Genomic DNA, 13,981 nt, shown 5'->3' on the forward strand with positions numbered 1-13,981 from the left:
GGCCAGAGAAATGGTGACCGCAGCCCCCCGTTGGCTATCACTGTCTCCATATGCAAGCCGCTGGACCGCCCGCGCGAAAGGTAGAATCAGCCAGAGGTAGTACACCACCGGCTCGGACTGGAGCACTCTCGAGAGGCGATGGGCAACAGGGTTCCTGAGTGCGGTCTAAACACCGGCTCCAGCTGGTCCTGCATCATCGCAGCCACTGCGGCCTCCCGGAGACCTGCCGATGCGGCCGAGGGATGGTTGCGGTGCCGCTTAGCCAGGTGGGTGAGGACATTTGCAACAGCAACAGCAAATCCACATGGGCGGCAGATCCACAGGCGGTGGGACCTATTATAAATAAAGAGATCCATTCTCACAGTAAATCTCTCATCAAAGTTGGCTGTCTGTCAATATTTGAAAGAGTATATTTAAAAGAGGTCAGTCAGAGATCAGAAGAAAGAGCAAAACATAAGAGAGAGAAAGAAAAAAAAAAAGAGAGAGAGAGAGAGAGTGAGCAGCCAGCAATCATGCACGAATGCGTCAATATATAAATGCATTAATGTGGAGACGCGTGGATGTGCGAGCAGGCCAGGCCAATAAGGCCAATAAAAACTGACAAGATAAGAAGAGATGAGATATGAGAAGGGAAGAGGGAGCTCGACTGTGACCGGGCCCCACTGCGGGCACGCGGAGGCGGGAGCGGGAGCACGCACGGGCGGCCAATCAGGGACGGAGAAAATCGGACGGGGGCGCGTCGGACCACGCACTATGTAGAACTTGGATAGTTTAACCCTAACCCTATAACCTTCAACGGGCATGTCCAGCGGGTTTGACTTTTAAATGGTTTCATCCCACTGGTTTGGGTCCAACGGGTTGACGGGTTCGTTCAACCGGTTCGACCCCTGAACACCCCTCACTCTAACGCTGACTCTGACCACCTCATCCTCCCCCCCAGCCTCTACCCTCACTCTTTGTAACCCTAACCCTGGCCCATTATTGTATGGGATAATGCTCTTTAAAACTCCAATATTTTTGAACCCCCCCCTCTACCTTCTGATATAATCGTCCAGCGTGCTCGACTTCCAACAGGTTGATGGGTTCATCCAACGGGTTCGGGTCCAATGGGTGAATGGGCTCCTTGGACGGGTTTGACGTCCAACGGGTTTGGGTCCAGCGTGTTCGACTAATGTTTGTTTTTCTCTGTTTAAAATCACTCCAGAATAAAGCCTTTCAGTTTTTTTATATATTTTGCTATTTTTATTTACTTTGTTGATCTAGTAACCCTAACCGCTCCGTTGCCTGGGTGAAAATATAGATATTTAGTTGGGTCTGGTTGGGTTGATGGCTTACCCCATCAAACATCGCACCTCAACTCATTGACTTTGACACCACAATGTAACCCCTTCCCGGCGGAATTATCGCTTTTGATTTGGATATGTTGTATTTCATATCCACTACGGCCTACATGCAAAGTTTGAAGTCAATTGACTCCGTGGTTGATTGGACGTTCAACGTCTGAAACCAAATGGAATGTACGTCCAATCTGCCCTGCTCTGATTGGTCGGTTTTCTAACCCTGAATGGAATGGACGTCCATTCCACCCCCACCTGTTGGATAGGGTTAACGGGTTTGCGTCTAATTTAACCGCCTATCCTGACCTCACTGCCCACCCCTGTCTCTAGCCTCACTCTTTTTCAACCCTAACCCTGACTCTGACCACCTCATCCTCCCCCCCAGCCTCTACCCTCACTCTTTGTAACCCTGACCCTGACCCATTATCATATGGGATGATACTGTTTGAAACTGATCCTTTGAACCTGATCTACTTTCTCTCGATGTTATATCCCTTTACCCTCTGTCTCTGGCTTCACCTGCCTTTATATATATATACGTCTTTCATCCCCCTGTGGTGCCTCTCACCCGTCATATCACTTGACCCCTGTACCCTCTGACTCGATCTTCCCCCTCTCTGCCTCCTGATATATCCCTCGCAGCCAACAAAACATCTCCATCAGCTGGTTGTGCTCGATGCCCTGCCCCTCAACCTTCTGTCTCAAAAATTCAATCACCGCCTCCTGATCATCTGCATTCACATTGAACTCCCTCAGCTGCTGTGACACCCATACATCATCATTGCCACTGTCGGGATCAAAAATCCCCTGTACGGGACACTGCCTCTGTGTCTTCCAGCTGTTGCATATGGACTGCGGCATCCCGCATCGGAAGCACCCGGAATACCGTGTGTATTTGATCTTGCTCCGCACTGTCATCATCCATCTCTTTGCCTCCTGGCTCTCCTCGTGGGGACACTGGTACAGCTCATGGTCAAACTCCCGCTTGCCACTTGCACATATCAAACACTGATCCTTCCACCTCTGCGCCTCTTCCACTAAAACCTCCTCATCCATCAATGCCCTCTGCCCTCGCTGCTGGTGTGTGATGATGAACCGGCCTCGACGGACATCCTGCTTGTGGAATGTCTGTCTGGTTGTTGATGGGATGCCCCTGGTGTCTTCACTGATTTCACTTGACTCTTGCTTGTTCCATTGACCCGGGCTGCTCCCGCCTGAAGTTGAAGCTTCATTCTTGGTGATGCTTTCATTTATGTTGTCGTCTGTGCTCTTGCTCACACTTCTGGCCATTCTGGGACTGCATGTGCCGTTGAATCTGATGTGGGTTTCACCCTGCTGGCTCTCCATCTCTGACTCCTGGCTGGTTTCATCCTCGCTGGAGTCATCCTTGGCTGTTGCTCTTGAACTGTAGCCTGGACTGGGTGTGGGCGTGGGCGTGCCACCTGGGCTGGGGGTGAACACGGCCTCCCTGGCCTCCCACTCGGCATCGCACCCGTCACACTGGGACTCCCCTGTGTGTCGATCACCGCAGTGCCGTCTCATGTAACCCTCCACTTCCCCGTCCAGGTACCGGTCCAGCACCACCCGTCGACATCGAGCCATCGGTTCATCACCCTCCTCACCCCCTGCCTGCATGTACCGATCAACCAGCTTCTGGTCCAGCAGTGATGGTGCATCCTTTCTTGACCATATCATTGCTGCACTGATACCCTCGGGCTCAATGATGATGGCTTCACTGGCCTGTCCATCACGCCCTGCACGCCCGCTCTCCTGTCCATAATCCAGCAATGATCGCGGCCGTCCGACGTGGATGATGCTGCGGATGTTGGGGATGTCGATTCCCATGCCCAGTGCACTTGTCGCCACGATGACCTGGTGTTGACCTTGCTGGAAACACTCCAGTATGCCGGCCTTGTTGATCTGGTGGTGGTGATATGCCCCGCATCTCAATGTGCTTGCCATCATCGTGACCTGATTCACTGCCTGGCAGTACACCACCCCCTTACCTTCTCCCGTCCATCTCATGCGGTCCTGGATGAACCTGACCACGCTGGGTGCTTGAAACCATCGGTTGAGCCCATCGTACTCTGACCCTTCAATGATGGGTTGCCACACTCGGTATGCCACATTTGGACGGCATGTCCGCGCCCGGAACAATGATATGTCCGCTCGGGTGCAGTGCATGCGGGACCACAGCTTCTCCTCCTCACCGGGTGGCAGTGTGGCCGTCAGCAGCACCATCTGTGTCTTGGCCGCCATCAGCTTGCCGAGCTGTTGCATCTGGGGCCGGAAGTTGACCTGGTCGTTGAGCACCGTGTGGCATAACCGTGCCACCTTGATGATCCGTGACAATATTGGTGGGTAGCTCTCCGCGTCGCACCATCCATACTCCCCCCGTCCCAGCACCGCCAACGCGTCTACCAGCGCGCACTCATAATCCTCCACCTGAACCCGCTGGTTCAGCAGCTCAATGCAAAAATCCAAACATGCCATCTGCATCTTGGTTAATTTGAACTTATCTTCTTCTTCTGGCTGGGTATCTCTCTGTCCCTTCTCCTCCTCCTCTTCTTCTTCCTCAGTCATCTGCTCATCCATGGGGTCTGGGCTGATGGAGTGTCGCTGGTCGGCTCCCTCTGTGGTGGCTACCTGCCATAATACCCTCCATGTCTTGCGCTGCCGTGGTGTGAACCGGTACTGTGCGCTCGTCCATTCATGCTCGACCTGCGTTCGGGCGAAAAACATCAACATCTGCTGCCATGGCCTCACGTGCTCGGCGATGCTCTCCTCTCCTCGTCCATGTATGCCTGCAACGGGGTGTGCCGGGTCTGGTGTCGCTCTGTGCGGATGGCCTCGATGCGGACGAAGTGGCCCAGCCGTGTGATGACTCGCTGGCTGGTACGGGCAACCTGCCCCATGGCCTCCCGATGGCCCTCGCGGCCAGTTCATCTGGGCACGTGGTGTCATCCTCGGGCCGCTGCACGCAGTTGACCAGATCATTGGGTGCGATGTTGGTCAAGTACACCGGCCATCTGGTCCGCCGCAGCCATGGGTTGGCTTCATCGTGCTCCCCGGCCTGGATGACATTGCTGGTCTGCCGTTGCTGTTCCCGGTAAAACCGCTCCAGCTCATCAATGACATGGCTGGCTCTGTTCTGGTCTGGCGTGCCGGTGTGCTCAGTAGTCTCCTTAGTCTGGATCTGTATGTAGTGGGAGCCCTTGCGCGATGCAAATACCTGCTGGAACTGCACCTTCTGGCATGATCTGTCCACCTCATCCTGTGCTGCCGTACGCTTTTGTGGCGCTGTACGGCCACGGCTGGGATATGGCGACCAGCTGTGCTTGTTCTGCCAGTGCTTGCGCATGGTGTTCATGTTCCCTGCCACATACTGACACTGGGGATCCCGCTGGCACCTGTAGCCATCTTGAATGGGTAGTTCCGGGATTGGTTCATTCAGTATTGTGGGCAGTGTTAACTGTGTAGTATGTGGGCAGTGTTAACTGTGTAGTATCTCGAGCCACATTGTCCCACTGTTCAATGTTCTCCTTTATCTGCTGAACCACCGCATGCTTTAGCTGATGGGCCTTGCCTTTCAGATGCCGTTCAATCTCTGTTGGCCACACAGCGTGCTTGCACCGGCGGCATATGATAATGAGGTATGATTCACAGTGGATAAATAATCGATGTTCCATGATGTCGATGCTGGGTCTGTCTTGTGCATTGAATATATATATATTTCCTTCATTCAGTGTCTTTGTGTGAAACTTGACAGATCTGATCTGGTGTGAATGTTTGTTTTTCTGTGGTTAAAATCACTCCAGGATGAAGCCTTTCAGTTTTCTTATATGTTTTGCTATTTTTATTTACTTTGTTGATCCTGCACCGCTTTGCACCGCTCCGTTGCCTGGGTGAAAATATATATATTTAGTTGGGTCTGGTTGGGTTGGTGGCTTACCCCATCAAACATCGCACCTCAACTCATTGACTTTGACACCACAATTTAACCCCTTCCCGGCGGAATTATCGCTTTTAATTTGGATATGTTGTATTTATCGCTTTTGATTTGGATATGTTGTATTCCATATCCACTACGGCCTACATGCAAAGTTTGAAGTAATGGGGTGGCTGGCTGCCGCAGAAGGGAAGGGAAGAGGGAGCTCGACCGCGACCGGGCCACTGCGGGCACGCGGCGGCGGGAGCGGGAGCACGCACGGGCGGCCAATCAGGGCGGGAGAAGATCGGACGGGGGCGCGTCGGACGGCGCACTAGGGTATATAACATCTGCACTCACTGTATTACAGTTGATAAAAATCAATAAATAAATGAATTGTTTTTTTTTTTTTCCAAATAACAATCTGAACTCTGATCAAGTTCTCAATCTTTCTTCTATAAATCAGATTGAGGAAGTGTTTATTGCTCAGATTTATATGTTTGTAAAAATCTGTCAGATTCACAGTCAGCAATATAAACATAAAAATCATATTATCAACTTCTTTTAAAACATTGTCTGTGTTTACAATAATCTTTCACTGTTGTTTAAAGACTTTGATATCATTGTTTTGCAGCTCTCAAATACATCTGCTGATTCTCACCTCTTCTATCAATTTTGTCATAATTTCACTGTTCACAAAACTGTTATTAAATAATAATTAGCTTTTCTTTGAGTTAACCATCTTGATTATATTAACATCAATATCAATCAGAAGACTTTAGAGCCATTATCAGTTAATGAAATGTTACAAATCAGTTAATGATTGAAGATATTGAAAATGCTCAGCTGAATAAAGAGATCAACTCTGATGATATAGATAATTCCTCTGAGTGTGCAGCAGTGTCTGATCTTCTTACCTGCAATGAAGAAATGGAGCAGCTTCATCAGAAATTTGAACAAACATAAAACTCTAAATCAGATTTGCAGCTGCAATCACAGCTGCAATAGCCACAAATTCTGCAACATGAGCTAACAATGCCATTCTTCCACAACACATAGAGCTTCATATCATAGAGGTGAGATTGGAGATGATGTTTATGAGTGTTATTTACAGCTGCCTTTCTAATTGGGACTAGCTCAGTATTTAGCACACTGCAGCTCGTGTGCTACAATGTATTTTTTTTTTTTTTTTTTTTTTTTTTTGAATAATATTCATTCTAATAATTGATTTTCTTGCAACTGATTTTACTGAATTTATTTGTTTAAAAATATTTGAAAAAATGTCTTTTTTCAATGTAGATAGTGTGTTCATATTTACAATTATATATTTTATAAACTTTTTATAAAAGATATAAATAAAGTTTTAATTAAAAGATTTTTTTATTCATTTATTTAAAATTTTTATTAATTTAATGAAAATTTTCTGTTGTCAATTTTATTATTTTTAAACTTTTTCAAAATGATGTTATAATTGAAAATAATCATGAAAATATTATTATTGATTTTTTTAAAAAATTAAAGAAAACATTATAATGATCTTTCTCTGTTTCTTTTCAATCTTTTTAATGATAAAATTCATGAATGATTTTAGCTTTAGTGATCTGATGTAGATTGTGTTGATGCTTTTATGTGAATGAGAGAATGTTAAACACTTCATGACTGCTCAATTTATATGAAATTACACACACAGAACAATCACAGAAAATGTGAGATGATATTAAATGAATTACAGAATTGAGACTATATTTTAAACAGATGTAAAAGCAAGAAATTCAAATGTACCCCTATGTTTGTGAGTAGTTGTAAGAATGCATTGGGTGTAAACAGGTGTTGGGTGGTGGATTACGTTACATCAGAGGGTCTGAGCTCGCTGAGATAAGCTGGAGGGGTCAGTTGCCTTCAACTCATTCAAACCCTGCGACTCACAAGGTGCATTGTGCAGCACTCGAATCAATGAACCTCAACTCTGAACACACTCCTTTGCTGAAATACCTTTTGTCAAGTATATTTTAACGACAGCTTGGGTGAGTGTATTTGTTTTACCTAAGGGACTATCATATGCCTTCCCGCTTCTATTGAATTGTATTCTACAGGCATTTCCAACATCCCGACTTTAGAGCTCTTATCCCCGATCCTACGGGACAATATGAATCCATCCGCTATTCACCACACATTCAGGAGGCTCCATGCAATAAACCACTTTGCTTCGCACAACATCGTCCCACGATACGCTCATTCCGCTGCTAAATTCAATTGGCAAGACCCACTAGCCACGACGCATTTATATACCCAAGATGAACTAGCTATCCAAGAAACTGCAAGGAAATATTGCCAGGAAAAACTAGCCCCCAGGGTTCTAGGTACAGTAATTGCCTGTAATCCATCAAGCTGTACGGGGTGGCGCGCATCGATTTGAAACTAAATATTCTGTTCAGAGGCGTATCGAAATGAACATTACGACAAGAAAATTATTCAGGAGATGGGTGAGCTAGGGCTTCTTGGTGCCACGATTGAGGGATATGGATGTGCTGGTGCCAGCACTGTGGCCTCTGGTCTCATCACCAAGGAAGTTGAAAGGGTAGACTCAGGCTACCGATCTGGCATGTCTGTGCAAAGCTCACTGATCATGACGGGAATATACAAATTTGGCACTCAAGAGCAGAAAGACAAATACCTTCTAGATCTTGCTAAGGGCAAGAAATTAGGCTGCTTCGGATTGACAGAGCCAAACCATGGCTCTGACCCAGGCTCAATGGAGACAGTCGCCAAACCACACCCAACCAAAAAGGGGTACTATTTAATCTCAGGCTCAAAAACATGGATCACCAACTCTCCAATTTCCGACTATTTCCTTGTCTGGGCTAAACTTGAGAGCGTCGGCAAGATCAAGGGCTTTATTATTGAACGAGATAGCTGTCCACCAGGCACATTTGAGACACCCATGATCAAAAATAAGACCGCTCTCCGTGCATCAATCACCGGTATGATTCAAATGGATTCTTGTCCGGTACCTGAAACGAATATGCTCCCTGAGGTTGAAGGGCTTGTGGGCCCGTTTACCTGTCTGAATAGCGCAAGACTAGGAATTGCATTTGGGTCCATGGGTGCACTGGAGGACTGTATTGATCGCGCGCGCACCTACGCCCTTGAGCGGAAACAGTTTAAAGGAAACCCACTCGTTAGGTATCAACTCGTGCAAAAAAAGCTCGCAGATGCTGCTACAGATGCTGCTTATGGCACCTTGGCGGCAATTCACGTTGCCAGGCTTAATGATGAGGGGAAGTCTGTACCTGAGATGATTTCCATAGTCAAAAGGCAGAATTGTGATCGTGCGTTAGTTGGAGCCAGAACGTATGATTCAGAGTTTTTGTTCTTCCAACCGCCCAAGCGTCCATCCTCAACCTTCCCACTTCTATTTTGCTTTGCTTGCTTCTTTTTCTTCTTTTTCTTGACATTGTTCTTCTCTTTGAAGTATGGTGATTCTGACCTCAATTCCAACAGCCTCCAGGAGATTTTTGGTGGTAATGCTGTTAGTGATGAATACCATATCGGCCGTCATGTAGCAAACCTGTTCGTTACCCAAACATATGAAGGGCAAAGCGATATCCACAGTAAGTATTTCACTCGTTGCTCCCTCAACTGTATGATTTTATTTTTACATCTATATGAGTAGTTGTATCCCTCTGTCAGAGAAACTCATTTAAGACAGTGATAACTTAATGCATTATTGTCTGCAGGTTTAATTATTGGTCGGGCTATTACTGGTGTTCAAGCATTTGCTTGAGTATTTAATTCCTTAACTGATTTCTCAATTCAAATCTATTCTTGTTCATTTATTTTCTTTAGATGATTTTTGTCTTAGCTTTAAAAGAGTAAATTTTAATCATCTATTCTTTTATAAAGTGCACTAAGCATTTCCCTCTGCTAATCTGATTCATTGTCGCTGTACCAATCAAATCAAAGGTGTAATTCATGGTCTCACTGACCACTTTTAACTGTGAAGATTTGAGTTCAACATTAATTCATGATCTAAATATTCTCTATTCTTATCTTTGAATTATTTGTCACTCTGCATACCTACCTGGTTGATATTCAATCAATTGATGACGATGATGATGAAGGGAGCAGCAGTAGAGCGATTGCTCGCAGTGAGCAGCAGCAGGGTGATTGCTCACGTGGAGTAGCAGCAGAGCGATTGCTTGCAGGGACTCGTTCAAATGGTATAATTATATACTTAAAATATTCATATCTTATTTTACAAACTGTCTTTCAATGATCTTTTGCAGCTATAAGTATGTGATGATAGACATTTCAAAGATTCAGCTTAGTGAATATCTTAACTCTTGATAGTCTGTCAAATACTTCATTTGTTAAAGATAAAGAATATTTATTTTTAATGATAATTTGATTTAGATCTTGATAGTTTATATAATGATGAAATTCATTATATTTTTTAAAAATAAAAAGAATAGAAGCATCAGCTGAGCTATTGAATGATTGTATTGACTCTTTATCAAATATATTATTTAAATATTTTCTTAATGCAATTAATTTTATTTCAGAAAGATTATATATTAATATAAAAGAAAATTATACATCAAATTTGAAATCTATATAATGTTTTATTTTTTTTAATCTTTTCATACTTATAGCAACTTCTTCAGAGAAGATATGTGTGTATAATATAATATAATTAAATAAATCAATCAACAAATCTGAATATATAATAGAGAATATATAAAAAACATATTTTAAATTTTTTAAATATTTTATAAATAATATTAAAAGCATTTTCACTTTTATTTCTGTGAAAATTTCAATTAAAATATTTTATTTAAAAATAATTTATAATCATTATTTATTTTTAAAATTTTTAAAAAGAAATTATTCATCTGATCATCTTTTCCATCACTTCCTGGTTTTGACTGGTTATCTGCAAGCATAGAAGGATAGGAGCAACCCATAATGATCTGTCTTTTGTCTGCTCTTTTCCATAGGCCTCTTGAACTCACCATACACCCAGCATACCTTATCCCGTCCTTGTTCATGCTTCAACCTCATGGAAACCCAAAAAAAAAACATACTCGGTCGCGTACCGGCTGCTCCCAGTGTTTGAATGTCAGTCGAAAATGCGATGAAAGCCGCCCATTGTGTGGGAGGTGTAAGCGCCTTGGATTTGCCTGTGACTACACACCCCGTCTCATTTGGAAGAAGGTGAAATCGTTGTCGTCAGTTTTGGATCCTCCGATTCGGGTGGTTTCCACAACACCGCCAACCACAGCAGCAGCAGCAACAGCGGTAACAATACCACCCTCAGCCGCTCCTCTGCTACCAGCAAGTCCCACACCCACTACGCTACCCGAGAGCCTGATGTGCAATTGCCCTAGTCGAAAGACAGCTGATGAACTCTATCAGTCTTGTGAGAAACCTAATTATTTCCTATCAACAAATCCTGGAAAATGTCAAACTGAAGTTCCTGACACACTTGCATGTAGTTATCACAAGCGACAACAGTATATTCATTTGGGATTGTGGGGGGCCAGTGCAAGATATTCTATCCCTCTGTCAGCAATTTCCCATCATTAGAGATGAAGTCAATGCTTTGATGGCGCTACATGTCCAATGTTGCCGGGTTGCTTCGCTGGCAAGTGTTGACTGAGTCATAACTGAAACTTTTCACTTTCTTACCTCCCCATCTGCAAACAGCAACCCCAAAGTATCAGTTTTCACTATGATTCTGCTGTCCCAAATTTCCGTAGGCCCCATCTGCACTGCCGTCACCCCCTCCTTCAAATATCTTCCAATACACTAACTTCTCCCCGGTCTGATGCAGATGAGAGCCGGGTATACTTGGACCCACCACCTTCATCAGATCCTATCATTATTATTGGCACTTCCGGAAAATGTGTCTGATACAGTGGAAACAGACATCTGCTCCCGGCTTAACCTACTTGAAATGCTAGGCGGCTTAGACATGGATGTGTGGATTGTGGGACGGCGATCAGAGGCTGTTCATATCTGGGATACTTATTGTTGTAGAAGGGAAGGGATGGAAAAACCCACCGGCCTGCTGCGGCCGCTTCTGGATCTGATAGCTCGTTTGTCTAGGAAGGAGGATGTAGCAGATGAACTCCAGGAGCTCTTGTTGAGATTACCCTTCAAGAGTGATGACTATGCCAGTAATGTTCATCGATGCTTTATCCTCACAGCACTACTCCAGCTACATAGCTGTGTCCGCTCTATGCCCAATGTAGATCTGCTGATCAAGAATCTGTTGGACATGGTGCGTCGTCTTCACGCTGCAACTGACGCACACCATCAATGAGTTCTGACATGGCCGGCATATGTGGTCGGCTGCTATGTGAGAGAGGTCAAAGATAGCAGCCTTGTTGAAAATACTCTATTACAAGTCAGAATCCCTGATCGCCCATCTGGTTTAGCCCCCGGGGAATCCGTATTGGTGATGTTACAGCAATTGGATGAGCGGTTGTTGATTGGTGAAAATGATGCAGCCCCTGAGTTAGGCCTATGGTAGGCCTGGTGAAGACGGTTTATTCGCCTCACATAATGTGTATAGCAGAAAAATAACTATCAATTTAGACGGCGGGGCAGTGATACGGCGGGTGATGGCTGCCATTGCTTGATTTTTGGGAACAGTTCGTGGTGTAAGGATGCCCCAAGCATCACACTCTCCTTCCGTTCGGCTCTCTTCCTGTATGGAACTCGCAGCGGGAGTTTCAGTATCGTTGAAACCGATAAGTGAAAATCAACATTGCTGTGAGGTTGCCATGTGATGGTTGATAATTTTGTTAAATCAAAGGGAAATGATTGGCTACTCAAAAATAGAATAATCCTTGCTTGCGCCAATCCCGGAAAATTAGAAATTCCGCATGCTGTTGAAAACCTCAGCGCAGTCAAATTCTAAACTATTACAGCTGGATTAAGGCCTCCCATTGCAAGTGATGGCTTCTATGAGCCCCAATAACTGCCTTACTGCATATGGTCTGTTCTTGGGGCGCGAACTTTGGACTATCCCCCTGACTTATAAAGCTAGCGGTTACACAATGGCTACGCGTACTTTGAGCTTAAAATAATGACAAGGTTTTTCCAGTCGAGGGCCCGTAAGTCGTGCATTGTCTGAATTTGGAATGGTTTTAACTCCTTGGGTTGGGGTATAGCTGATGTTTGGCATTGTCTAATGTATTTTATCACTTTCTCGGCCGGTCTAATATTTTGCCAACAGAAATCCGAAGCCCTGTCATCCAGCAGCCCAGGACATCACCAGCGCATGTTTGCCTTCCCTGGATCTTCTGGGGTGACGGAGATTGTGATCTCTGGCGGCTGTGTTTTCCTGATTGGTGCATCTTGTCCGCTCGCTCGTTGCCCTGTTAGATGCATTCGTTTGCAGTTTTGGCACCGGCGCCTTACGTCGACCCGGGAAACGATACACCGCTGGAATCGGGGGATGGCCCCTGCAGCGAGTATCAAGCCTAATGTTTGGTTTTCGCTCGTTTTGACGATCACCACTAGCCCATTGCCTCAGCCGCTAGGCCCCGGCAGAAAGGTTGCTAAACTCAACCAGACCACGCTTACTACCAGTGTGATCCAGCTGCAGTTGCTGTGCCACGAATTCAACAGTCCGGGTTTAGCTGTATCATGTTCCTTGCGCCCTGTCCATATGGCAGGAGAACAGCTTTTGGCCTGAGCATGCGCAGTTTTGGCACCGGGGCCTTATTGCTGGGAAACTGACACCTAGGGGTGATCGTCCAAAACAGGGAGAGACAAACATTTGGTTTTCATTGGATCATCAGACTGGGCGGAGAGGAGGAGGGTGAGACTCAGTGTTTTTAACTCGATTGTGATCTCTGGCGGCTGATTCATGCATTCATTTGCAGTTTTGGCACCGGCGCCCTACGCTGGAATCGGGGGACTCTCGGACATGGCCTTGACAAGGAGGTATGCTCACCAGATTCCCCAATATCTTTTTATTGTCACCCCAACGGCTGTATTGCAACTGGTGGCTTGTACGCCCTGCCGCGAGTATCAAGCCTATGTTTGACTAGCTCATTGCATTGATGGCCTGAAAAAATCAAGGGGTGGGCTGCCAAAATTTGCTATGCCACTTGGCAGCCCGTGATTTCTGCTCATTTCGACTTATTGCTGACCCGGGAACTACACCGCTGGAATGGGCTCCCGTTGCAACTGCTGCACCAAGGACCGGGCCAAATTTTTGTCTCTCACTTGTTTTGGCAGCCCCTTGCCTTGTGCAATTGCAGCCTAGTCATCCACTCTTACCCTTTTTGCAAAAGAGGAAGGAGGAGTTTGCCTTGTTGCATGCGCAATTTTGGCATGGTGCCACCTGCAACAAGGGTCTGGTAAACCCGGGATCCTTAATGCGCAGCTATGGGCTGTGCCACGAATTCTTTGCTTGGGAACAGTCCGGGTTTGGCTGTATCATCGTAGATGGCCATCTATTAAATATTGTTTCACCTCTCTGCAGCATAAAAGGATAGAAGAACCCCGCAATTTCTCTGGCCTTAATTCCTTGCTTTTACCTCTATTATACCCTTTGCATCAATTGTGTTTGAGTTGTCTGTTATTTCCCTTCTTGCCCTTCTCACTATTCCTTGCCTTTTGCCAGCTGCTTATTTCATTCGACATATAGAATGTCGCAAGCGGATCCTCCAAGTAACAACCAAAGACAAACAGCAGCAAT

At 45.6% G+C, this 13,981-nt stretch overlaps 3 protein-coding genes across 3 annotated transcripts; 1 reads left to right on the forward strand and 2 right to left on the reverse strand.

Moving 5' to 3' along the window:
- Nucleotides 1-1,913: 1,913 nt before the first annotated feature.
- Nucleotides 1,914-4,707, reverse strand: HCAG_07905 (predicted protein; the record flags this gene model as incomplete). Its single annotated transcript, XM_001536746.1, has 2 exons — nucleotides 1,914-3,970; nucleotides 4,104-4,707. 2 exons carry the CDS (start codon nucleotides 4,705-4,707, stop codon nucleotides 1,914-1,916), a joined length of 2,661 nt encoding a protein of 886 aa, XP_001536796.1.
- Nucleotides 4,708-7,411: 2,704 nt separating this feature from the next.
- HCAG_07906 (glutaryl-CoA dehydrogenase, mitochondrial precursor) lies at nucleotides 7,412-9,049 on the forward strand (the record flags this gene model as incomplete). Its single annotated transcript, XM_001536747.1, has 4 exons — nucleotides 7,412-7,625; nucleotides 7,701-8,616; nucleotides 8,767-8,876; nucleotides 9,003-9,049. 4 exons carry the CDS (start codon nucleotides 7,412-7,414, stop codon nucleotides 9,047-9,049), a joined length of 1,287 nt encoding a protein of 428 aa, XP_001536797.1.
- A 1,402-nt stretch (nucleotides 9,050-10,451) lies between these two features.
- Nucleotides 10,452-11,031, reverse strand: HCAG_07907 (predicted protein; the record flags this gene model as incomplete). The annotated part of the gene is made up of 2 exons (XM_001536748.1): nucleotides 10,452-10,673; nucleotides 10,954-11,031. The coding sequence occupies 2 exons, from the start codon at nucleotides 11,029-11,031 to the stop codon at nucleotides 10,452-10,454; spliced, it is 300 nt and encodes a 99-aa protein (XP_001536798.1).
- Between the last annotated feature and the right edge of the window lie 2,950 nt (nucleotides 11,032-13,981).

This window comes from Histoplasma capsulatum, genomic scaffold (assembly GCF_000149585.1).
Source record: "Histoplasma capsulatum NAm1 scaffold_10 genomic scaffold, whole genome shotgun sequence".
NCBI lineage: Eukaryota > Fungi > Ascomycota > Eurotiomycetes > Onygenales > Ajellomycetaceae > Histoplasma > Histoplasma mississippiense.